This window comes from Pelmatolapia mariae, linkage group LG13, assembly GCF_036321145.2.
Source record: "Pelmatolapia mariae isolate MD_Pm_ZW linkage group LG13, Pm_UMD_F_2, whole genome shotgun sequence".
Classification (NCBI taxonomy): domain Eukaryota; kingdom Metazoa; phylum Chordata; class Actinopteri; order Cichliformes; family Cichlidae; genus Pelmatolapia; species Pelmatolapia mariae.
In genome coordinates this window covers 7274065-7298686 of record NC_086238.1, presented here as the reverse complement: position 1 = coordinate 7298686, position 24622 = coordinate 7274065, and the positions used below count along the sequence as shown (strand labels likewise).

The 24622-nt window shown below is 40.6% G+C and overlaps 1 protein-coding gene across 1 annotated transcript in view; it reads left to right on the top strand.

The window, feature by feature from the left end:
• ctbp2a (C-terminal binding protein 2a) overlaps nucleotides 1-24622 on the top strand; it is a 72206-nt gene that overhangs the window by 7857 nt on the left and 39727 nt on the right. Inside the window, exon 2 of the mRNA XM_063490927.1 lies at nucleotides 15909-16070. Within this exon, the coding sequence (XP_063346997.1) occupies nucleotides 16013-16070 (58 nt within the window). The 5' untranslated portion in view covers nucleotides 15909-16012. The remainder of the gene's footprint in view (nucleotides 1-15908; nucleotides 16071-24622) is intronic.

The window sequence follows — 24622 nt, the reverse complement described above, 5'->3', positions numbered from 1 at the left end:
CACACTGTGGATTCCCTGTTCCTTCTTAATGACTGTCTATTTTCCTCCATAGAAGTCCTAATTACTCTCAACTGCATTCATGGACGTTATGCCAGAGTAAGACAGGATGAGGAGGGGAAGGATAACAATGGATGAAGGGTCATACTTTGGAGATCTAACAGGACTGTAATACACCTTTTCAACATGGAAAAGTGTGTGTGTGTGTTTGCCAGCGGAGAAAAAAAAAAGAGTTGATCTTCTCCCATTTACCTCCCCTCCCTCACTTGGCATAGCCAGAGCTTTAAACACCTGCCATTAACTTTCATGCAAACCACAGAGGATTAGGAATGAATAGTAGTACCAGGTTCCAGCTATGTGTGCAAGTCTCTGTGCGTTTTTGTGATTGGTGTCTGTGTGTCACTTTTGCAGGAACTAGCAGACACAAAGCACCATCTGCACACAGCAGGCTGTCCTGACTGCCTGCTCTGCTCACTGGGGCAGAGAAGAAGCTTTCTGCAAGCATTTTTTAAGAAACTGACTCTGCTTCTGCAGTGGCTACGCTGGTTGTTAATGCTGACAGCTAATAATGTCCTCCTGGATGACTGTGCCTTGCTGGAGCCAAAGAGAATAGACAGAGACTAATGAAGAGAGGCAGGAAGTGAAGGAGAGAGAAAGACAGGAACAGATAGAGAGGAGAATACCAGTGGGGCGTTCAGCTCTCGCTCTCCTAGCTGGTGAAGTTTCCTGCAGATTACACACATATACACACAGGCTGAAAGTGCAGGCACATGTACTGTATTTAAATTCTTCGCTTTTTTTTCTTCCCTGTTCCTTCTTAATCGCTCTCTCCTGTCTCTTGAGGGAGGTGGCATAAAGAGGAGTAGGGGGGGAGGAAGCAAGTTCCATTGTGTCTCTGCAGAGACCCTATTCCAGTGCAGCTGACATAGACTTGTGTCAGGAGGATCCATCCTGCTGATTTAGGCAAGCTGTAAACTGAAAGAGATGTCTAAAGTGCTGAAGTGGGCCCTGGCCAGTGGAGAGATGGCTCTGTTTGTTTGCCATTCTGCTGAGCACCACTTCACAGAGAAAACTTTTCTGTCCAAATTTGCTGACGAGGAGAAAAGGGACAGAAAAAAGATGGAGTTTGGGTTTTGGAAGTCACTCATGGGGGCACACAATGCTTTGGCCATTGTGGCTCTTTGACACTGACATTTGGACATGGTGGTCGAAGGGGTGGAAAGAGTTAAAAGCTTACTTTTTTCAGCTGTCTCTTAACAGACAAACTGTTTTGCCACTGCTCACAATTCTCAGAGACAGCAGTCATTGAACCTTCCTGCCACATGAATATGCATGATAAGTCCGCTTTTCTTCTCTGCCCTCTGAGCTGTATTTTTTTTTCCACCCAGAGACCTGTCGTGTTGTGTTTGATTGGCCCTGACATTTGAAAAGGTCCTTGAATAAAAAAAAGAAAAAAGAAAGTTGTTTATGACAACTGGAGAACTCTCCTCGCAGCAGAGTAAAAATGGCATTTTGAAAGGAGCGCAGCGCCTGCATGTTTAAATGCTAATGGCTCTGCGAATGTGCGTGCTAATAGGATATTTTAATCTGGAGTAGTGCAGTACCTATACTTTCAGCATGCGTGCACACTTTTTGAGTGTTACTTCTAATAGCAGTAGAAGGTGTGACAGCTTATTTTATTAACTGAATGTGGGGGGTTTTTCTAATAAAGGATTCCGTTCTGTCTTTATGGAAGCGTGGACATTATCTAAAGACAAAGAACAGGCTTATACCCAGGAAAAAAAACCCTTAGGGAAATCTGTTTGTGAAAATCAGGCATCTGCTATGTATTATTGCAATGGTTATGATGCATATAAAGTGTAACAGCTTATTTTACAAGCTTACTGATGCTGTGTGGCAGAGTAAGGCTCTTAGTCCTTAAGACAGGGCCCTTGGGGTTCTGGTTGGGTAGCACTGTTGCGAGGCATTGAGTCCTTGTTTTCTTTGCAGTAGCCAGCCAGAAGTGCCAGGAATCTCACTGGAGATTCATCGGCTTCTGGAGTGTTTTATCTAGTTGTTCTTTTTGCCCTTTAGGTTTTGCATTGTGTCAACATGAAACAGTAAAAGATGAAGTTGAATCTGCGGCAGTTTTCCCACATTCTCCAAAAAAAAAAAAAACATTAAAAATTATAGATGTATATATATCCCTGTCATTATTGTTACTTTATGCAGTTTTACCCACAAACCATGAAACAATTGCCAGAAAATTCAAAAACTCGTGTATTATATATGATACAATAGGCTTAAGCCATGTCTGCGCTGACCTGAACAATATAGACATCTTTATTTCCAGCATATGGTTTTGGTATCATGCCTATAAGCATATAATATACTCATTACCTGTAAATTGCAATGAAATCAGAAGTAATAGTTTTTTTTTCTTCAGTGATCATGTGAAGGACTGTGAACAACAGCAGTTTACCGCCTACCTTTTAAACCATCACGGATGATCCAACCTTCTTAGCACAGCCTCCAAGACACTATTTTAGGGAGTATGGCTAACTTGTAGTTATCTCTGGAGGGTTTTTAGGCTTATGTGCTTTGCAACATTAGTGAGGTAAAATGTGACACTGACAAAGAATTCTATTTTCTAGGGTCTATCTACTCATCCTTGGCATTTTGTTCGCAGTGTTATATAATTTCAGTTAGTTATGAGTCATTTAAGAGGGAATAAAGGGTTTTGATTTGGAAAGCTAGGTAACTAAATGGCAAGCTCCTTAGACAGGGCGTTTAAGTGATTAAAGCCTCAGTTGCACAGGCCTAGTGACTTGAACTATTTTCTTGATTTAAATCCACAAATTGATGGTTGTTCTAATGGCGTTCACTATAATATTTATCTGTGTTTGTCTTTGAATGGGTGCTTAAGACAACAGAACAATCAAATTCCAAGTTTTTATTTTTCCATTTTTTTAATGCCTTAATTTTAGCTATCCAGTCCAGATTATAGCTTTCACATTTTCATGCATTGAACAGCCTCTTTACTTGCATAAATACTGGCAGGATTCCAGGCGGAAAAATCTGGCTGATATCCATGAAACCATTTGACTCCTAAAGCACACTGTTAAGTGAGAGGATGCACTTCTCCTTGATTTAAATGAGCAGCGGGTATCAGCAGTTTAGCTCCTGCAGAGCATCAGCCCCCCCCCCACACACACACACCCACGCACGCGCGCGCGCTTACACATTGTCACATAAGAGAAGTTATCTACTTGTTGCTGTATGGAGAGCTAAAGCTTCTGTTATGAAAAATGGGCTATTATTATCTTATTGATCACATTGTTGATGAGACAAATGGCGGAACTGATAGATGGAGTTTTATCACCTTAACTGTTGTCAGTATGAATATGGATATCATCAATGTTTGGCGAGCTGGAGGCTAACTCTTTGATTCTGTGCTGCTGAGGTGCTCAGTGGGACGGTTGGCTTTTCAACTCGTCAGCTTGTTCGCACAAAGACATGTTTGATTTCCCCCCATATAGAGATGTTTGATTCCTGGTCCTGAACAAAAAGGATTTACTGTGGGTTAATGTTTCACTGAGCCAGAGAAAATCCACAGACTTGGTCACTCCTACTCAGTCCTCTGTGAGTACCCCCCCCGGGACTCTTCGTGAGGTTGGAAATAGGTGTTGCTGGGCTTTTAAGGCAGCTTTAGCAAACTCTTTACATCACATACATCTAAGCTCCACGTACTTTTACTCTTTACTTTTATTCTTTATACTAAATATCTGACATGCCAATCTACCTCCAAGCATCTTTTTAGCTGATCAACATTTTTCCAATAATTAAGTTTTGTGCCACGAGGAGAGAGGGGTGTGCAGTTCATTGCTATTGCCATTGTCAGCGATTTTGCTGATGCATGAGCTCCGTGTAATACCTACAGCTCTACTGAATCTGCTGTTTAAAATGGCAGCATAGTCAAATATAAAGAAAGTGAGAAGTCGCATTATCCAGGTTAGACATGGAGCCAGTGCAGCATTGCTGGAAGCAAATTTTTTTTTGTCATAAAATTCACATACCAAACGAAATACAGGATTTCCTGACACCAGTCATTGTGTCCTGGTATTCTAAATATTACCCATTAGACCGTGTTTTAACACCATTTTTCTTTTTTTGTGCCCTGAGAAAAGCGCTTTCATTTGAATGCGTACAGAAATGTGAAATGATGATAAACTTGAAGGTTATATGCTTTCTGCTCAATTCAGCCTCAGGGGAAGTTTGAGCTTGTGAAATATTTCAAATAACTCAAAGAACATAGTTTTTTCTGTTCCAGTTTTTACTTACTCGCCAGTGTCTTCTCTCCCTTGGTTAAACCTCATCCCTGACCTTTTTCTTCTCTGCTCTTTTTCTTCACAGTTAAGCTCTCTGTCCCTTATTTTTCTATGAATATCAGTCATGACTCCTAATCCGTCTGTGCCCTTGTCTTATCCCCCCCTCCAGTTTCATCTCTGTATGCTCTTACTCACAGGTGGTGAAGGGGTGTGCTATTTTTTTTTCATAGCTGGCTCTTTATGTTTCTTCTCTCGGGTGTATGAATACTGGCTTCTGTCCTTGCATGGGGGTATCATCTTGGTATGACCTGACTTATACACACTTATATACATGAAAGCAGGTGCACACACACATGCCTGCACACAGACAAAGGCAGGAAAGCGTGCACATATATGCAATTATATGTTGTCAAGTTAGTAATTTCACAAAGAAGCTGAAAAGAACTCCCACAAGCTTGGTTGTCCTCAGAGGTGAAATGAATAGAGATAAAATGTTATTAAAAAGAAGTTCTTTCAGGTTGTCGTGAAACAAAATGTTCTGTGCAGGTAGTAGTCAGAATTGAGATAATAAAGCCTTGTAAATGAACACTATTTGGAATGATGTCCATGACCACTGTCGCTATCTCATGTCTGGCTCCCCATCGTCAAGCCTTTCATGCTGGGCAGACTTTCTCAGACCCCCTCCCTAGAGGCACGATGCAGCCAGACACCCACCTTGGCCCCAGTTCCCAGCCGACACGTCTGTGTTTTTTGGTGTCTGTCTCTATATGCGCATACATACAGTGTGTGTGTGTGTGTGTGGGCAGCAGCGTTCAGCGATGTTCTCACAGCCCAGCTGAGACTGACAGATGGAATCATTTCACACACAGACAGAAAGGCAGGATACAGGAAACCGGGGTGTGTTTAATAGTCCTGGTGCTGCTGTGGTTGGTATTAATCTAGGTCAGTGGTGTTCAGCTCACGGCGAATTGGCCTCTGGGGCAAGCTTGGCCTTTTCGTAACCCCATTTACTCCCTATTTTCTGTACTTACAGTCCAGTTGCCATATGTAGTTTACCATTATAAAGAACCTTACAAGATGTTTTTGGCTGTTTAGTGTTGGGCATATTACTACTGTACCTGCTTTAGTTGACCTTTTGTAATCAGAGCCCACTGGCTTTGTAGCAGGCCAGATGGCTCACACCAATTAAAGTCTCTCGACCTTGAAAAAATGCTCCAAGACGTTCAGCTCACAGCTTAGTAACTTACTTTCATTTTGTTCTAGTTATTTTAATGCGTACGAAACCGCTTACACTTTTGACAGCTGAGCTAAGCTCCTGGTGACAGTTTTTCTACTCAGACACACTGTTGGTAAGGCTGTGCATGGAACCACAAAATCTGAAATAATAAGTGCCGTCAAGTATTCAAATGTTAGCATGAAACTGAACATTTTTGGTTTTACAACAAGTTTGATAAGATTAAACCAGGGTTCCAAAATTTTAGGAGGCAGGAGAAATTACAGGGGATAAACTTTTTTATTGTTTTGTGGACCCAAGAACATGATCCAGGAGTTGAACACAAACTGAGCTTTTAATGCTGTTAAATCTAGAGCAGGGGTCTCGAACTTAGCAAGACTCTACAGAACTTGACTGCATGCTAAGGTGGCACTTCAGCCATTTGATTCATGTTACAGCAGCTCATGAGTGAATGAACATGGTGCAATAAAAGTACTTTTAGAAGTATATTTTTCCAAATACTTACATTTACTTAAATTTACTTGAGTAGGGTTACGGGTTGCCACTTCAGCATGCAGTCAACTTCTATACTCTTGTTAATGACCTACTAATTTTATTCAGGTGTGTTGCAACAGGGACACATGGAAAAGTATCAGGACACCGACCCTCGAGGACTGGACTTCGAGACCCCTGATCTAGAGAATCACATGTCAGTGTGGATTGGTGCTCTCTGATGCATTAGCTCAGCAAGTCCAAAATCCAAAGAACCATCAAATATTCAGAAATTGCTAGGACTACAAATTCAGGAAATACAAGAAATACAGGACAAAGGAAGACTAACACAATATATACACAGGAGATAGAAAACAGAAGAAGAAACAGGTGGGAAACTAGACACAGCTGAACACAATCAAGACAACAAGCTGGGGAAGTAAAACAAAACAAAACAAAACAGAAGAAGAACAAACAGCTTCCAAAATAAAACAGGAAATAAAATAAATGGAAACAAAAGACATACAGAGATGAGACAGGAGGAGCACAATGAAAAAACACAAGCTAACTAAATGAGAAAATCAGTAGTATTTAAAACTAGCATATACAGTACATCTCAGGAAATAAGGAATTCATAAGGGAAAAAAATACTTGTGGTATACCACTTGTACCCAACATTTACCAACATTTGTATTAATTCTTAAGTAGAACTTCCAAAAGTGTCCAGAAAGTGTCCAGAGTTTGCTTTCATAAATTGTCTTTAGGTTTTTTATGCAAACTCAAAATCTGAGAAAATACTGAACAGCATATTAAAACATTATAAAATTATAAAATTACAGAACTATGGGCTATCTCTGAATTTGGTTTACATTTGTGTTTGATAATTTTATCTATTTTTAAAATCTGTTATTCTGAAGATGTTAATCTAAAAATGTTTTAAACACTAGTCAATGGATTTGATGTTGGGCTTAATAAATTAAGAAGACAGTAAGGATTTACATTTTTGTCTCATTACTTAGTTCTTTAAAAAATGTGAACATTTGCACTCTTGTCATGAACTAATCTCTACAGTTTAATTGATATTTCAGTTGGTACATATTCATCAGGTGCTCAGCAGTTAATTGGCAGAAAAAGACGGATCATCAAGTTCAACAATTAATATTACCAATGGCCAACATCACCACACAGAAGTGTTTTTATTAGACTAAAATCATTCTGAAGGGACCACTGAGGTTGTGGAAAATGGTATTTGTGGTGTTGTTTTTTATTTGTCTCTGTATTTGAATTAAGTGATTAAACAATTATGTGTGTTTCGTTTTATTTATAGTAAGACTCTGCAAGGATTGTTTGAAACATGATTCTGGCATTATTTATGATTAAACATCAAACATTATTTGATACAGGTCTAAATTTTTGTTTAGCTTTGACTTGGCACTTGAGTCCTACAAATATTAATTACATTACTGTACAATCTGAAGAAGAATTAGTGAACTTTTAGATGGTTTTGATGATCAGTTCACACCTAAGCAGGTTTTTTTCTGGCTTAGAATGGGTCTTTGGGGAGTTTTTGTTAGTTTTTTGGCACAAATATATGTACTTTCTTGTGATGTAGGCCCATTTGAGAAACAAAAATGTCTATTGTAATCAGGCAAATGCAATTACACTCCTTTGGCTCTGGCTAAATCCTCTTTAGGGTTGCCAAAAATCCAATATGTTGGAAAAACCCCGCTCAATTGGGCAAATCCAGTACAGTTTGTAAAACTGAAACAAACAGGGTGTGTTTACTCTTACTTTTTGAAAGAAAAAAATAGAACTATTTGATTTAATTGGAAGAGAAAGTTGGGTATTAGCTCATGATGGCTCTTTTTTGGTGCCATGCAACTTATTAGACAGTATAACTCCCAACCTGGATGCTCATGCTGCATCGTAACATTTCCTTACTTTCCTTTCATTATCATGTCTAGCATTCATCCCCAGGGAGTTTGATCTCTTATGCTGACCTTGAAGAGAATCTGCCCCAGATTTCTAGTGTAATGCTCCTACATATAAGAGTAGCAGCACGTCGTTTAGCACCCAGGACTGGTCTTCGTCACTTACAGAGATAGGACTGAGGTCACTGACATCATGTTGAATGAAAGCAGAATAGTATGATTTATTATCACAGTAAAAGCCTATTGCTAAAAAGGGGTTTATTGTGACAAAGCTCTTTACCTGTCAGCTTAAGTAATAGAAATTTGGGCATGATTGTTTATGTGTGTGTGTGTTTTTACACAAAAAAGTGCTCGCTGAGTTGTGATCAGTAAATCCACATATAGCCCGTCAGGCAATAGAGAAACAGCACCACAGCAGAATCATATTTAGAGACGTGTTTACAATGTCTTTTTTAATTTAATTCAGACGTGGACCCTCTTTGTTGAGCCTTGAGTAGTCTGTGTAGTTTTGGGATGTTGTGTATAAATAAATTGCCAATTATGACAGCGGATATTTCATGCCAGACTTTGTTTATGTTCATTAGCTGTAAGGAACTAGAGAAAGGTGGTATGCAGGCTATGCTGAAAGCCTCGCTGGGTTAGGGTAACAGGCTACTGTGCACAATAATGTCACAGTTATGCGTTTCCTGGGTGACTTAAACGAATAGGCATTATTACAAAATTGTGCATTAGCCCAAGTCAGCAGTTAGTACTGCAGCAGTCTCATTTCATTTAGAGCTGCGAGGAGAAAACGACGGTGAGAATGTGAGAGGGAGGGGGGGGGAGCCGGCGAAGGGGATGTAAAGGAGAAATAGAAAATTAAAGGACGCTGACTGCCAGAGGCTGATAGGACATGCGAAACGAGGTAAAAGGATACATGAAGAAGCCCAAAAATGGACGGACAGACATTGGGGATTGTGATGATGATGGAGAGGCAGAAAGAGGAAGGCTGTAATTGCCAGTAACTGGTGTATTTAGACAGGGAGGAAGAAGAAGCCTGCCAGGAGAAGGGAGGTGTAAATCAGTGGTCTGAGTGACAGCTTTACGTGCCCCTCAGAGCCCCAACTATCCGATTAATGAGAGGAGAGAAACCTTAACTACCTCAGCCTCTCTGCCTCCTCTGTTTCTGCTACCTTGCACTTTCAGGGACATTAATCATAGACTCTTAAGGAGTAACTTTTGGTAGCTGGCACAGAAGTATTTCTCAAAATGTTGACTGTAGGATTTCCCTGTCCATTGATGTGCTGCATTAATGAGATTTAAAGCAGTTAATGTCCAGAAATGGCATCTTGGGGATTCTTGGTTTCTAAACTACATTCATCCTTGAATGAACTGAAGAAGCGTATTTCCTAAATGTCACACTTTTCCCTCAAAAGGATGAAGGCTTTGACTGGCAGATGTAGACACAAGGCTTCCATATGAAAGATTTAAAGAAAAGGAGATGAAAAAGAAAGAAAACTGACAGATCTTGAGATTATTGCTAGAGGAAAGAAATTTGAATGGTTTTTTTATAAGCTTTAGAAGGTAAAAAAAAAAGTCTTTATAAGATTTATCTCAAGGCCACCAGGTCTCTCTTTAGCTTTTGTGAGTCTTTTACTGCATACCCATACTCGTGCAGCTCAGTTCTTTTTTTGTGTGTACAGACTGTTCATCACCAAGTTCACATAGTTAAACTGGTTCACTGAGGTCAAGGGCTGGAAGCTTGGTTGATGAGCTAAAAAAAGGATACAGCTCTTTTTTTTCATGATGAGAACTCTCCCTTGTAGTAACTCCTTCTGAGATATTTAAGGCGTGCACGTGTTTTGTAGCTTTGCTTCATTCTGTGCCTTTTCACCTTCAGCCAAACCCACAGGTTTCTTAATCTGGAAAGAGGGCTCCTCTGAGAAATGGCCTCAGTCAGAAAAAGACCTCTGTCTATTTCACTTTCTCTTCTCTCCGTCTGTGTATTTAGTGGTATTGCCAACCTAAACAAGATCTCCTAGGCTGCAATTTTACACACTTCTCTTCACAGAAATTCACAGAAAAAGTTTGAGCACGAGTAAAAGAGATGTAACACAGAGAGAGATTTGTGTGTGAAGTGATAAAGTGGCTTTTTGTGCTTCTGGAATTTCTTGATGTCCACAGTGTCAGATTGAAAGGCACTGTATAAATTCATAACCTCTTGATGATGCAACTGCTGCGACAAAGCAATGTAACTCCTGGCGAGGCACTCAAAAGATTTTATTGTGGCATTTTGATAAAGATTTTACTCTCTCTGCATTGTGCTTGGAAGCACATCTGTGGTGTACATCTGCCACCTCTCACAACCGTTAAAAAGCTATTAACTTTGAGCAAATCTCAGCTTGGCGCCTCATTTATTCACCGTTAAAGTGCATAAAAGAACTATTCTTTAAGTCCATCTTGCGAGTGGCATTTAAACTGCAGCTGAGTGCATTTTTGGGGTGCGTGCTTTTGAGGGCTCAACTCTTACTGTGTTACACTCCGCAGACATGTTGGAGATGGAGTTAGATCAGAACCTGTGTAGATTTCTTTTAGTTGAAACTGAAAACCTGTTCAAAATTCAGATACTAAGGACTGTGTGGTGGACGGCACATTACAGGCCAAACTTATGAACCTATAGTATGTTATCCTAGATCAAGGCTATCATCAGAACAACTCATTTTACATTGTGGACCACATAAGTCGGCCAGACAAGTGAAACTGTAGTAAATGAAAGAAACTTGTCAGCATGACAAATTTACACAATTGTAAAATAATAAATGTTTCAATTAACAGAAAAGGTTCTGGTTGTTCATTGCGGGGAGTATCCTATAATTATAAATGAGAGAGTTTCTGTTAATCCACAGATAATGTCTGTTTTTTTACTGTGGACCAACTGTATAAGACAGAAATTTCAGTAGTTGATCATTTATTTGTTTATCAATCAATTAATTAATTACAATAGTAAGGTATAAATGGCCATGGGAGAGCTCTTTATCCAGAGGAAAAGCTGTAAAACTTCTAAAATGTATCCCCTATTTCACATTTTTCAAAGTCGTCTAGTTCTGTAAGTCCATTTGGGGTCTGATTCTCGCCCCTGGGCTTTATGTTTATCACTCCTGCTCTAGATTAACAGTATACATCTTCAAAATGGTCTCATCTAAGCATTATGGCATGCAGTCCAACAGTGCATGAAATGCATCCAGGTATAAAGGCAAGATGCAATTACAAAGTAACACTTGTGGACTGGCTATACTGCAGAAACTGTGCGCACTAAATGTCGTGTGTCTTTGTCGTAAATCACACTGTAGCTCATAAAAGGCTGAAGTTTATATGTAGTTGTAGTAAATGTTTTTTCTGCCTGCGCAGTTAAGAAGTTACCAAGAATACTGTGAGGTTTTCATCACTCGACAGATCAAGCAACAGTTACTTTTGTCACACTCTAACTGGCTCACAGTCGGAGACTTGTGAACATGAGTACCTAAACACAGCTAACAGTCCTGTGTGTGTGTGTGTGTGTGTGTGTGTGTGTGTGTGTGTGTGTGTGTGTGCGTGTGTGTGTGTGTGTGTGTGTGTGTGTGTGTGTGTGTGTATGTGTTGGGCAGAGTGAGCCCTCTTGTAGGCTGAGCCAGACAGTCTCAAGGGTTGTGTATTTCTGTTGTTTGCATATGTGTTGAGTGTGTGTGTGTGTGTGTGTGACTTTGTCCACTCTTTCTCTTCCTCTCATCCAACTCTGAGCACGTATTTTCTCTCAGGTCAATCCCCTTATTGTTAAGTTACATAACAGCACTTAGTGAAGTAACAATCTAGCGGTGACGGTGCTAAGGGCTGTAGGATAACTGTACTTCCTCTCTGGCACTCCTCTGACTGAGAGCTGTGCTTAAAGTTGTTGTTGACATTTCAACCCGCTTAGTGGAGTTGAAATGTTTCTTTTTTTTTTCTTTTGAAAATGGAGTGGATCTGTTTCTTACATGAGTCAAAATGTCTGGAATTAATTTATGGAAATGAAGTCATATTTACCACAGTTTGGGGTTTTTTGGTGAAAAAAATTGGAGCTCTCAAACTGCTGAGGAGGCCATTCCTGGAAGCCTGTGTGGTTTGCCATCCTGTCATTTGAGGCATGGGAATATAAATGTCATATTTGAAATGGTTTTTAAGGTGTAGATGATAGCCGCAGAGGTTTGGGGCTGCGTGTCTTTGGTATAATTGATAAACTGAAAATAGTACACTTGGTCATTGGTTGGTTAATGGTTTATTGGTTTTAATATTCAGTAACGTCCAAAAGTTTTGACCCATCCATCATTTGTTTATATTTTTCTTCCAAGGAGCCAGGCGTTGTTGTAATTTTTAAACTGGTCTTGAGCAATAGTTCTCCAGGCTTTCTGAGGGGCTTTCAACAGTTTTCTTTAAACACTGGTTTCTTTTTTCACTCATTTTCAGCCAAATCCTTGCACCTGACCATTTCCAAAAGAATGCCTTTTGTTTGCTTGTTAAGCCACTTAAAAGTGATCATCCAGGCATAAAAAGCCATCTAATTCAAGGGATCAATCAGTATTCATGTCTGAATTGTGCCTTTAGTCACTTTGCTACTAGCAGATTGTCACAAAATCACGTCATTTATTTCCATTTTTTTTGTTAAATATATGAAAAATGTCAAAGATAAAACAGGTTGATAGGCCAAAAATACAATTTTTGGGAACAACAACGTGATTCCCAAAAAACTGTTTGCCAAAAGCCACATTACAGAGGAACTGAAAATCAGTGGCAACATGTCTTAGGCAGTGATGAATCCAAACTGAAAATGTTTGGCTCAAATTGTCATCGGTATATATGGAAAAGGTCAGGAGAGAGATGCAGTGGGTGTCAACAGCCATCTGTAAAATACAGAGCAGTCATGGTTTGGAGCTGCATTCCTGCCAGTGGTGTTGGGGATCTTGGTAAAATTGATGGTAGATTTTCAGATTTGAATCCAACGTACAATATCATCTGGAGAGCGTCTGATTGGCTACAGGTTCATTTTTTCAGCATGGCAACAATTAAAAAAAATGCCAATGCTGCTATTTCTCATGTCTGAAACAAGAAAAATAAAGAAACAGGGGGAGGTTCAAGACTTCTGCACAGTATTCTATATAGACCTAAATTATATAGTATTCATATGTAAATGACCTTATGTATCACATCAAAAGAACCATATAAAAGCAATTTCTATTGATGTGGAATGTCTCACTGTTATACATGCATATAGCTGCCATGACAGCATCCACTGGTTAGCAAAGTGCTGAATCTTAGTTGTTTGAAACTGAGTAGCTTTGACTGAATCCACACATTTAGTGATTCATAAGTCATTAGCCAATGAGCATTTCCTTTCTGAGTCCAGAAATAACTAACTTACAGCTGAACGTAATGTTTCAGTCAGTATGACTTAAAGTTGGTGGTTCGATCCCCATCTGCTCCAGTCTGTATGCCAAATATCCTTGGCCAAGATACTAACCCCATGTTGCTCTCCGATGCATCCATCAGAGTGTGAATGTTAGATAGAAAGCACTTACATAAAGCATAGAAAATGTGCTTGTATGAATGAGTGAATGAGAAAAAATACATCCATATTTTATGCTGTCTATGATTGCATAATATAAGAAAAACAAGTGTGAACCCTATAATTCTATCACCCTAATGCAGTTTGACAAAGTACAGTTTTAAATGAAAAATTAGAGTCTGATAGATGCCTTGGGTGGTTGATATTCACCTATTGCACATATAGTGGTACAGGAATATATAATGTGTGAATACACACATTTTTTAATCATGCATAATGCACAAGTTTACTTGGAGTCTTTTAAAAATTGTACAGTATTGTATACAATACTCTCAGCGCTGCAGCTCTTGTAGCACAGTCCGTTCTGCTTAACAGACATATGCAGAGTTTTCACTGTGAATTGCAAAGTAATTTGTGAAATGAATTCCTGAAAAGTTAATGAAATGTTAGCCTCTCCTTTTCAGAATAACTCCAGCATGCAGCATGTATTTATATGTATGAATGTCAGCCAGTATACATAATTTTACTGCTCTCTGAATATCTGCATTAGCATCGGCCTGCCATATTCAGTATGCGTTATTAAAAATAAACGGAGAGCTCATTTGTTTCATCTTGTTTGCAGCTTCTACACAAGCTTCTCTTTAAAAAGCTAGTTATACTAGATGTCACATCATTGTGATAGCATCATTTTCTTCCCATCATCACATTGTATAAGCAACTCCGTGTAATTATACATCACTCTAAGTTGCTCTGTGTGCACCGGTCGCTGCATCATTACCGATATCTTCTTGTGTTACAGAGTTTGTCCACCAAGGCAGCCATCAGCAAAGTGAAGTCTGTATCAGGAGAGCTTATAATTAATGCCCAGATTCACTTGTGACCTATAGGGTTACTTCTCTTGCAGCACAGAATCAGAGATGCCCATGCATGTCTCCTCCGGTCTATTCATAGACGAGGCAGAGTGACTTCCCCGCCTCTGAGTGACTGTTTCCTGCTTTCACTCTTGCTCAATTACTTCTCCTCTGACTCCCACATGTGGGTCTCCAGCTCTTTGGCAGGGAGGCATATCTTGTGGAGGAGGCAAGCTGAAGCACAGCTGACTGGTGGGGCGAGCTGAACTGTGCTTGGGTTTAAAGAAAGACACCAAACTGTGGCACCTCCTCCGGTGTTGCTTTTAAATTCCCTTTCACTGCAGTGCACTACACCTCCCCTCGCTCCCTCCCAACAGCTGGCCAAATTAAAATGCACCATCAATTCATCACTCAGCCACATTGTTTAGCCCACCCCGCGCCCCACAAAAACACACCGGTTATAATTGCATTTAGAGCAAATATCGATATATCATCATGTAAATGGTAAAGCGAGAGCCATTCTGAAAGTGTAGCACTCTAGGATTAGGCCCAGAGGCGAAAAATGGAAAGAAACAGATAGAGCAGAGTTATAAAAGTGCTGACAGACATACAGTTAAAATGTAGGAGGATAGTGTCACGCTGTACTCATCCTGTTAGATGATGTTTTTCTAGTACTTTCTCTCCCACCTACCCCCTTTTATGTCTTTATTCTGCTGATACAACCTCCTCCTGTCTGCTGACTAACTGACCCACATTCCTCTGTGTGCCCTCAGTGTGTGTGTGTGTGTGTGTGTGTGTGTGTGTGTGTGTGTGTGTGTGTGTGTGTGTGTGTGTGTGCCTTCCTGTACCATCCTCTCTATCTTTGCCTGCCTGGCAAAAAAAAAAACTAAAAAAAACTGTGCCGTGTCCCTCAGGCTTCAGCAGGAGCCAATTAGAAGATTGCTCTTTAGAGTAGCATCAGTCACTGAAGATAATGATTGCTAAAATGCCTCATTTATTTACTCACTCCCCGTTTTTCTGCTTGCTGCTGTGTTTTACTCAATTTGGAAAGCACTGGTTGCACAAGTGACATTTCTTAATTAATTTAAATAAAATGTGCTCTCTGGGACGAGGCTCCCTCTGGTGGAAAGACCAGCCTCTGCAAGGTAAATGAATAAACATAGTAAACGGAGCCATAATGAATTGCTTGATGACACTTCAGACAGTCCAGAAATCGTGATTGGAAGGTGTTAAGACTGTATTTAAAATCTATGGTAATCCCAAATAAAGGATTTGGCTAAAAGGCACCTAACTCTAAGCACTGGCTCTACATTTTATTGGCAGTTATATGCATGCACTGTGCTGCTTTGCATTGTTAAGTATTGTGTGCGAGGCCCTGCCTCCCAAGGGGACTGCTGATGCAAATTATCTTAACTCCAAGTACAGCGTATCACTTATCACGCTTACCCTGATATATGTGTGGTAGCTCACTAAAAATGTAAAAGTATAAATACTCTAAACAACCTCCCTCTGTCTACACAGCCTTTCATTAATGATCTTTGTCCCTGCTTTCTTGAATTTCAGGTGTAAAATATCAACTCTCTTAGCTTCTTTGGGATTTTAAGGACAAGAGGTAGGGTCAAAAATCAGGAGAGGAGAGGTCATTTCATCCACCAAGCTGTGACGAGATGGCTCTAATCGACAAGCATAAAGTGAAACGCCAGCGGCTGGACAGAATCTGTGAGGGTGAGTGTGGCGAACTTCTTCATTCTCTGTTTTCTGTGTGTTTACATTTGAAATGCTGGCTATACATTCAAATATTGATTTTTATTTTGTTTTACGTTGCAGGCATTCTTGTGACTTTGAGTGGGCACATGTAACTTTTGAGTTTGTCTGTGTGATTCTCTCCGCTGTTATATGGAAATGAAGTTTCCACAAGTATTTAAGCTTTTTAGCCCGCTGCTACAAAATTCAGTGAAAAAGCCAGCGGGATCGTTTGCATAAGTGTGTTTGTGTGTGTGAAAAGGGAGCCTTGGGACCCGCCGAGGCTCCAGACTTCATCTTTGAAGGATGTCTAGCCCAGAAAAAAATGTGCGTGTGTTTGGGTTGATGGCTGAGGCTTGAGTTCGATGTTTCCACATTGCTGGAAGAATGAAGTAGGGAGACTGTAATAAAGCGAAGCACTCCTCAGAGCCCTGGGATTTGGTGGAGTTGGAGTTGATTTGTGTGTTTAAGATGGAGAGAAGCACAAAACAAGAAACTTTTCTTTTCTGCACTTTGTCTTTTGTTTTTTACCGAACAACCAACAGGCATCTGTCCAAACTCATCAGCTGCACCAACACTTTAGTGCCATACTCAGCACTTTGTTTTAGATCTACAAGCCATCAAGATAAATTTAGCACACAAAAAAAGTGTGTTTAAAAGCTAAATTACAAGCTCATTAATTCATGATTTATTTGAAAAATGCGGGGATCTTACACCTCAACAACCTCGACAGTCAGATAAAGCAAGCCTTGTGAATACTTTACTGGTTTATCGATTTATTGTTTAATCAAAGTAATTGATATTTATAATAATGAGTAGCTGCACCTCTTTGCTGTTTATTTATTACCCCTGAGAATTCTTGATGTTTACCAGTGGAGTTTTAAGTATGAATGCAAATGTCCAGCATAACATTAACATAGCATAACATTCTTTAACCTGCCAGCTCCCTGGTATAATGCAGGGGTGAGCAATATAGCCTCAAAATTATACCATGATATTTCAAGGAAATTTGCAATAGTGGTATATCTGAACAACACTTTATCTGTGACTGCAGCTTGCAGGCAGCAGCATTTATTAGTGTGAACAAAGTGAAGGATATTTTCCATCCTTCTTTTCCAGTAAGCTTGTGTCGTTGATGACAAACTACCTCATTTGAAGTGTAAATCTGTTGTGGTTCTAGGAGCAGCAGCATTATAGACAAGGGTGATATAGCATAAGTTAAATGTAAGCAGACAAAGTAGCCTTGGCAGTTTTCCCTGGACATTTTCAGTAAAAGTATAAATAACTGCTTAACACTTTAACAATAACAATAACTAATGTTACTTGTAATTCTTCAAGAGCTTGCACCATATTGTCACATAATAAAACTTAAAGTGGAAAATATTTTCTGCCTGGGATGTTGTGCCTTGGGTTGATCTTTTTAACAAGTTATTCTCTTCTTCTTCCTGCACATCATCACCTGCTAGTGTCTGCTAATATAGTGTTTTTGACTGAATCCTGAAACAGGATTATTTTTTGTGTGCAAATTTTGCAAAGTATTGTCCTTTGTTGGAGGTTAGATTCATTTTTAGGGACTGAATCATCAATGGAGGCTGACTCGCTGCTCTCACTCTCAGACATCTCTGGGCTTGTGTCGTTGTGCATGTTTGGGAATGTAAATGCACGGTGTTGTTATATCATTGATATCATGATGGGACACTTATCTATCCACTTATTTATGTCTGTATAATGGTGGATGTTAAGATATGGCACATCCCCAGTACAGAGTCCAGGGGATAATTGGCTCTGTGTTAAAATAGCACAGGTGAAATCATAGTAAGCGAGTGGACTTCATGTGTCCTGCAGGAGAGCAGACCCTCGGCTAAATCAAATAGAGTATTTCCAGTAGTGAGAACACGTCTGCCTCTCTGTACTACATGTGAAAAAGTGCAAATTTGACAATGTCCAGACCTGATTTTCCTAACATCATCTGGAATTAATCTGAGAAAAAGAGCTGGACAGTCTGAATTGGACTGTCTATCAAATGAATGTAGTCTTGCAGTCAATGAAAATTGTCTTTTTTAAAAGCTGCCAAAAAACTATAAGCAAATATTTTATGGCTCTTTTTTTTTGCACGCAAAAAAAAGTAATTTTAGTCATTTGCATGATATTATGGTATTCTTGGACACCTTCAACACTTCACATATAAACTTACTTTATTATTTCTAAGAAGAAAAAACCCACTAAGATTGGGAAACACTACTTAATAGATTTCTTAATGAATCCTTGATGCTCTCAGTTTCCACCCTCACAATGAGATCCACATGTGGCATCTCAAACCTCTCCAAACCACCAACCCTGCATGGAAACACATTTCCCCTCCTCTTTTTTTTTAATGGAGAGTAATTACAGTGTGCTGTCTGTGGAGGCAATATCTTAAACAATATATAACAGTGTTGTGTGAGCTGCCTTGTTTGTTCCACAGACATTGTCAGCAGTGTCCATATCTGGATTACTTATCAACAATGAAGTCACTGCCAAAGATGAAGGGGGACTTTTTTTTTTCTACCGCAGTTAGTCATCACAGCTGCTCTTAAAAAAATCTGTAGAAGAGGGTGATTCACATCAGGGAAGTTAAAAGATCAGAGGGTGGTGAATCACGCTGCTTTCACGGTAGCATTAAATCTACTGAACCATATAAAAAGAGTATTTTAAAACCAGAGGCATGGGGTGTTCTACACCATAATGTCAAAGCCACCCACTATTATCTATAAACAGAGTGTTGGGACTGAGGCGTGAAATAGAAATCAAAGTTCATATCATGTGTATTGACAAAAATAAGAACGTTATGGAGTGATTGTGATTGCGTTGTTGTCGTGGGCTGCACTTGGCGAGACGGCAAGAGGAGCTTCTGTAATCTCCATTTATCTTCTGAGGATAACTGTGTCAATCCAATACTTGTTTCACAGCAGAGCGCATTGATTACATCTTTACTCATTGTGATGAGTGGCTAACTGAGCTGCGCCTGCGGCCTAAATCGAATTCGAAACGGCTGATCAAGTGTGGCTGTTTACTCCCATCAAAGGTAGTCACGGTGCTGGAATGTAGAATTTACTGGAACGGTGCGTGTTTTTCTGTTGAAGATATCCGATGTGTCCAAAGATATTCGCATCGCAGTATAGAACAAATACTCGGATTTGAGATTTTGAAAACAGATGCTGTTTGGCTTTTTGCCTGATGAAGTACTTCTGACGGTTAATCAATAATCAGTTTGGGCTTTTCCGCAAGAAGTTGTCTTAGGAAAGTTGGTAAACTTCCCAGAACTGGAAACAATATTGTCATTTGTTCAGTTGTATCAGTGGACAAAAGGCACTCATTACAGCACCACTGCTCTTTTCCCTAATGCTTCAGTTTATTAAGATTTAGAGCTTAAATGACCAGGTGTTTGGGGCAGCACAGTGGTGTGGTGGTTAGCACTGTCACCTCACAGCAGATTTGTATACACCAGTCTGCTGGAGCCTTTTGTGCCTACTGAGATTCCCTCTGGGTACTCCAGCTTTCTCCCCAGTCCAGCGACATTCATGTTAGGTTAATTGGTGATTCTGCATTGGCTCTAGGTGTGAATGTGAGCGTAAATGGTTGTCTCGCTGTGCTAGCCCTATGATAGACCCTGGCTGTTGCCTCATTATAGCTAGGATAAGATCCAGCAGACCCATGACCCTGATTTGGATAATCAGAAGAAGACCCGTGTTGATGCAGTAATCAAAAGACTGCACATTGAACAATGCTGAAATTCATGACTTTTAGTGGACATGACAGATTAAAATAAGCCACCAATTCCTCAGGAAGTTTTGTCAAGCATATTTTACGATGTATTTATTTAATTTATATTTTTTTATGAGACTGTCTCATTGGTTCTCTTCTTTTGTGTGTCTTCTGTCCTGTCTTCTTCCCCTACCCCAGCTCTTTGCTGCAGATGGCTGCCCCTCTATGAGCCTGGTCCCACAGGAGGTTTCTTCCTGTTAAAAGGGAGTTTTTCTTTCCCATTGTCACCAAGGGCTTACTCACAGGGGGCTGTCTGATTGTTGGGCTTTTCTCTGCATTACTGTAGGGTCTGTGTCTTTCAATCGAAAGTGCCCTAAGGTGACAGTTGTTGTGATTTTGCACTATATATTAACTGTGACAGCGGTGATCAATAAGCTCTTGCAGTCGTGCTCTTGTTTTGAAAGTTCAGCCACAGCACTTTCTGTATCCTATTTCTCTACTGTGAAGCTCATCAGGCTACTATTGTGAGACTCATCTTGCAGTCCGACAAACTTCTCGACCCGTTTCAGACTGCAGGTGGTGATGGTACTCTTTGATTTGCTCTCTTTTCTGGGAGCTGGAGGGTCACTCCAGCCGGGACCTGCAGCTGGTTGAGAGCTGGTTTTTGTGCTGCTACACTGTTAGCTTACTGATGCTGCAGAGCAGTAGAAGGAGTACCCTCACAAACTTCATTTTAATGAGGTGCGCTTTGAGTCAGTTCGAGTGAATTTAGTATGATTTATGCATGTATTAAAAAACATGAAGCAACAGCTTTCATTGATTTAGGACACTGGGGACTGGACTGAGATAGTGTGAGGGCCGGTTCCAGCCCCCGAGGCTTGTACTGTACTGTATCCCCCCTTGTATGAACTACGTAATGAATCTGTTGTTGTTGGGAGTTAAACAACAACAGAATCAAATTAATTTGTTGCACATGTATGACAGTACTTTTAAAAACTGCACCAACCAACTACTGACTAATCAGCTAATTGTGTTGACACAGAGGGAGTTTATTAAACTGTTATTAGCTAATCCATCAAGAAAGCCAGTCCTAATTGATTACAGAGATGTTTCCGCTTGTTTCTCTTCTGTTTAGTTTTGATATCAGCTTCTAAAATGTATATAGTGCAAATGTTCCTCCTCTTTGTGGGTTTGATAAAGTGCCAAGAAGAGTGTAACCGCAATAAGGGAACTATGGCAAACATCTGTTGTGAGCATCAGTTCCCATACTCTCTCATTCCCCCTCCTTTTTCTAACTCTCTCCTCTCTCTGTCTCCTTCTGTCTGCTCCATCTGTGTACCCAGCATGCATTGGCTTGGGCAGCAATGCAAGTTGTTGCCATTGCTATTTAGCCAGAGCTAACTGACTGATCCAGGCAGAGATGGGGTGTGAATGGCGCTGCGATGTGAACTAGGTCGCAGCGACAGCATGTTCCTGAATGTTGATTTACAAGTTGAGAATCTGTGCTTGGACGCAAACACCACAAGGTGGGGTAGTGGAATTTGTCATGGCGACTCCAAGTGCTTTAGCTGGCAGTTAAATAAATATGTTAATGCCTGATAATGCATCTTGTTTTGTCATGTGTACAACGGGGAGAAATGTTTTAACAGAGAGTAGTAAATAATGTGGCCAGTCAAGCCGCTACACTGTAAAATTTTGCCCGTGAATTATTCATCTCCTCGCATTTAACGGACCTGCACGCTTTTTCATTATAACCAAACGCTTCAAATTAAACAGAGGGGACAAGCAGGGAGGTTGTGGAAAAAAAAGGGTGGCGTTGTCCTGATGTCATCCCCCCCCCACACACCCCCACCCCAGAGGGGGAGGGGGTGAGGTGCATGGGGCCTCTGTATCCTGAGCTTTTTAGCACACTCGGGGCTCTGCTACATATACCTTTTTGCTTTTAACCCTCCCTTGCCCCCCATTATCCACCCTACTCTCTCCATACTCTGGCATCCAGCTCTTGTGTGAAGTCATCGGAGTGGTGTCTGGGTCAGAGCTCCCTCCGCCACCATCCCACCACCCTGCCTTCGGGCTTGTTCCAGGCTCCTCACCAAAATCCACGACCCCTTTATAGGCTTTATGGAGAGCAAAGGAGGGGTAGGGAGAACTGAGCGAGGGGAGCAGAAAAGCAAAGATACAAAAGTGTTATATTTGGAGGGGAAAACACTGTCATGTGTGATTTTGTTGTTATTATCATTAGCATGTGACTTTGCTTGTTTGTTTTCTTACTTCTAGTGCCTCTATTTGGCTTTGTTTATGCTGGCATACAGCACTTTTGTTAAAAGTTGGAAATGGGCTCCTGGAAAAAATCAAATGCACTCCTCAGCTACGACAGGGAGTATTTAATGACTTGTGGCTTCCTTGGATCAGGCTAGGGACTGGATGAAGGATGGGCTGGAGAGGTGGGATGATGGGATGCACGCAATGGAGATGGATTATGTGTAGAGGGATCACAGTGTAACATAGCTGACATAGAGGAAATTCTGGAGAATTTGCGGGCTTCTGCTGCTGCTGTGTGTATATGAAGCAGCAAAAATGGAAAAAACTGTGTGTCACTTATGAATTTTGCCCTGTGTATGATTGTCATTTAGATAAGTACCAGCTTCATTGTCATCTACCTCCATTTTACTGTCCATTCATTCCCCATGGAGTTGCCTTTAGAGACAAATAATCCCACTGGAATCACATATAAGCCAGTCATGTACATAATGTCTGTTAAGGGTGCATTGCAATTCATCTGACAGCATTATTCTTTGCAGCAGTGTTGGCATTGTAATCCCATTTCCAGTTAGTGCCTCCTGCCTCGCGCTCATGCATAAGTCAATGTGTGTTTAACATTCGAATCATGCCTTTGGTACGTGGCGTGTCACACTCTAGGAGACAGTTGTTTTTTATTCCTGTTATATTCACTTTGAGTTAGCGTGTGATTCTTATTCATGTATGCACGCCAGACCAAGGCCAAGGCTTTAGCAGCGGTCTGCGCGTGTGAATGAAAAGGAGCATTAATGAAGCACCGTGGCCGCTGCTGTCTGTGCTGCATGTCAGAAGAAGAGCAGAACAGGGTCAAAAAGCTGAGTGGGGATATGGGATTGCTCAAGCCAAATATCTGTGTGTGTGTGTGTGGAGAGACCTCAGATTTCTAAATCTGCTTGTTGCATGTAAACCCTCTGATTTGACATTTGGTAAAGCATGCAAACATTTTGCAAGATAAGACCATGTGGACACATAAAGTGACCCACCTCTGGTTCTCCCGCTGGCTTAGCTGCAATGTTTGAGAGGGCTGAGTGACAGAGAGTTGAAGCATGTTTATTAAACAATGGCATTCGTATTGTGCAATGGATTAGCCATAGGTCTAGCAATTGCACACCATTCATGTAAATTGCTTCTTAACCCTTTATTGACCAGCCCTTCAAATTTACCTGTAAAATGGGCCCGCCGGTGGGCCCATGGTCAATAAAGTAAAACCAGAGAAAACGTAGAGAAGTATTTTCTGTAATCTATTAATGCCATAACTGCATTTTCACTCGAGGTTCATTTACTTGAGGCTTCTATACGTTTTAGAGCTTTTGAATTTTTAACCAGTCAAATCTTATTCAGTCTAGGGTCTCTATAAGCTTCTGCTGGGGTGGTATTATATTTGTTCTAAAATCCTCGGCTTAATTCCTAAATCCTGCTGTTACGGGAAATCTGGCGTTGTGTGCACAGTCGGGGAAGTATGGCAAATGTTGGAACATTAAAATTTGACAGTCAGACATTGTTTAGTTTGAAGCAAACAGAACGCCGTGATTTGCTTTCCTGTTAGGATTAGATCTGCAAACCCTGAGCACACACCTCTGCTCCCGTCTCTCTATTTGAAGTTGACTTTATGGGCATGAGTGATCTGCTCTGCTGTACTGAGTCGCTCGAGAACCAGGGCAGAAAAAGTAATGAGAGGAGCGGATGAGGTTAGGGAAGGAAGTCGGTCTTTACTACCCTGCTGCCCTTGACACAAATGTGGATATATTAATGAATATACTGACAGAGAGCTAGGGATATTTCTTTTCCCAGCTCTAAGCAGCATTATTCAGTTCTCAATAAAAGACTGTCAGCCTTGCGATGATGGTTGTAGGCAAGCGTCTCAATTAGGAATGATATGTGTGAAGTCTGACTTTTGGAAATGAATAATCATTTTGGATTATGACAGCATGGAAAGTTGCTTCTGTGTTGTCCAAGTTCAACATTAAACACAGAAAATACTGCCTGCCTTCAGGTGGTGAATGACACCCGTAGATTAAATGAATGTAACCCCCCACCCCCCCCCCCCCCCATTCCTCAGCTTTGATTTAATAATTCATCTTTACAGTCTGTTTTAGATCTTTGTGGTGGTTCACTCGTGCCTCCTCTCCTTCCCTTTTAATTTCCTTTCTCACATGAAGTAGGCTAACATTTCAGAAAAGCTCTCAGAAAACAGCCAAAAAGTCTCCCTCTTTGATCTCTTCCTTCTTTTAATTACACAACTCTGATTAAGCAAAAATATTAGTGCCAATGAGTATTCAGGAGTTTTCCATTAACACCGATATTAACCAAGGCTTTGGTGTTATATATTACCACACCCTCGCTGTCTCTGAGAGGGAACTTCAGATGGACACTTCCTCACCTTTCATGTGTTTTCATGCATTAATAAACAAGATCCAGATCGGGATCGGGTTTCAGCCACAACGGCATGAAGTAAGACCTGCAGAAAGCTGGGTAAGTACACCTTTAGATCC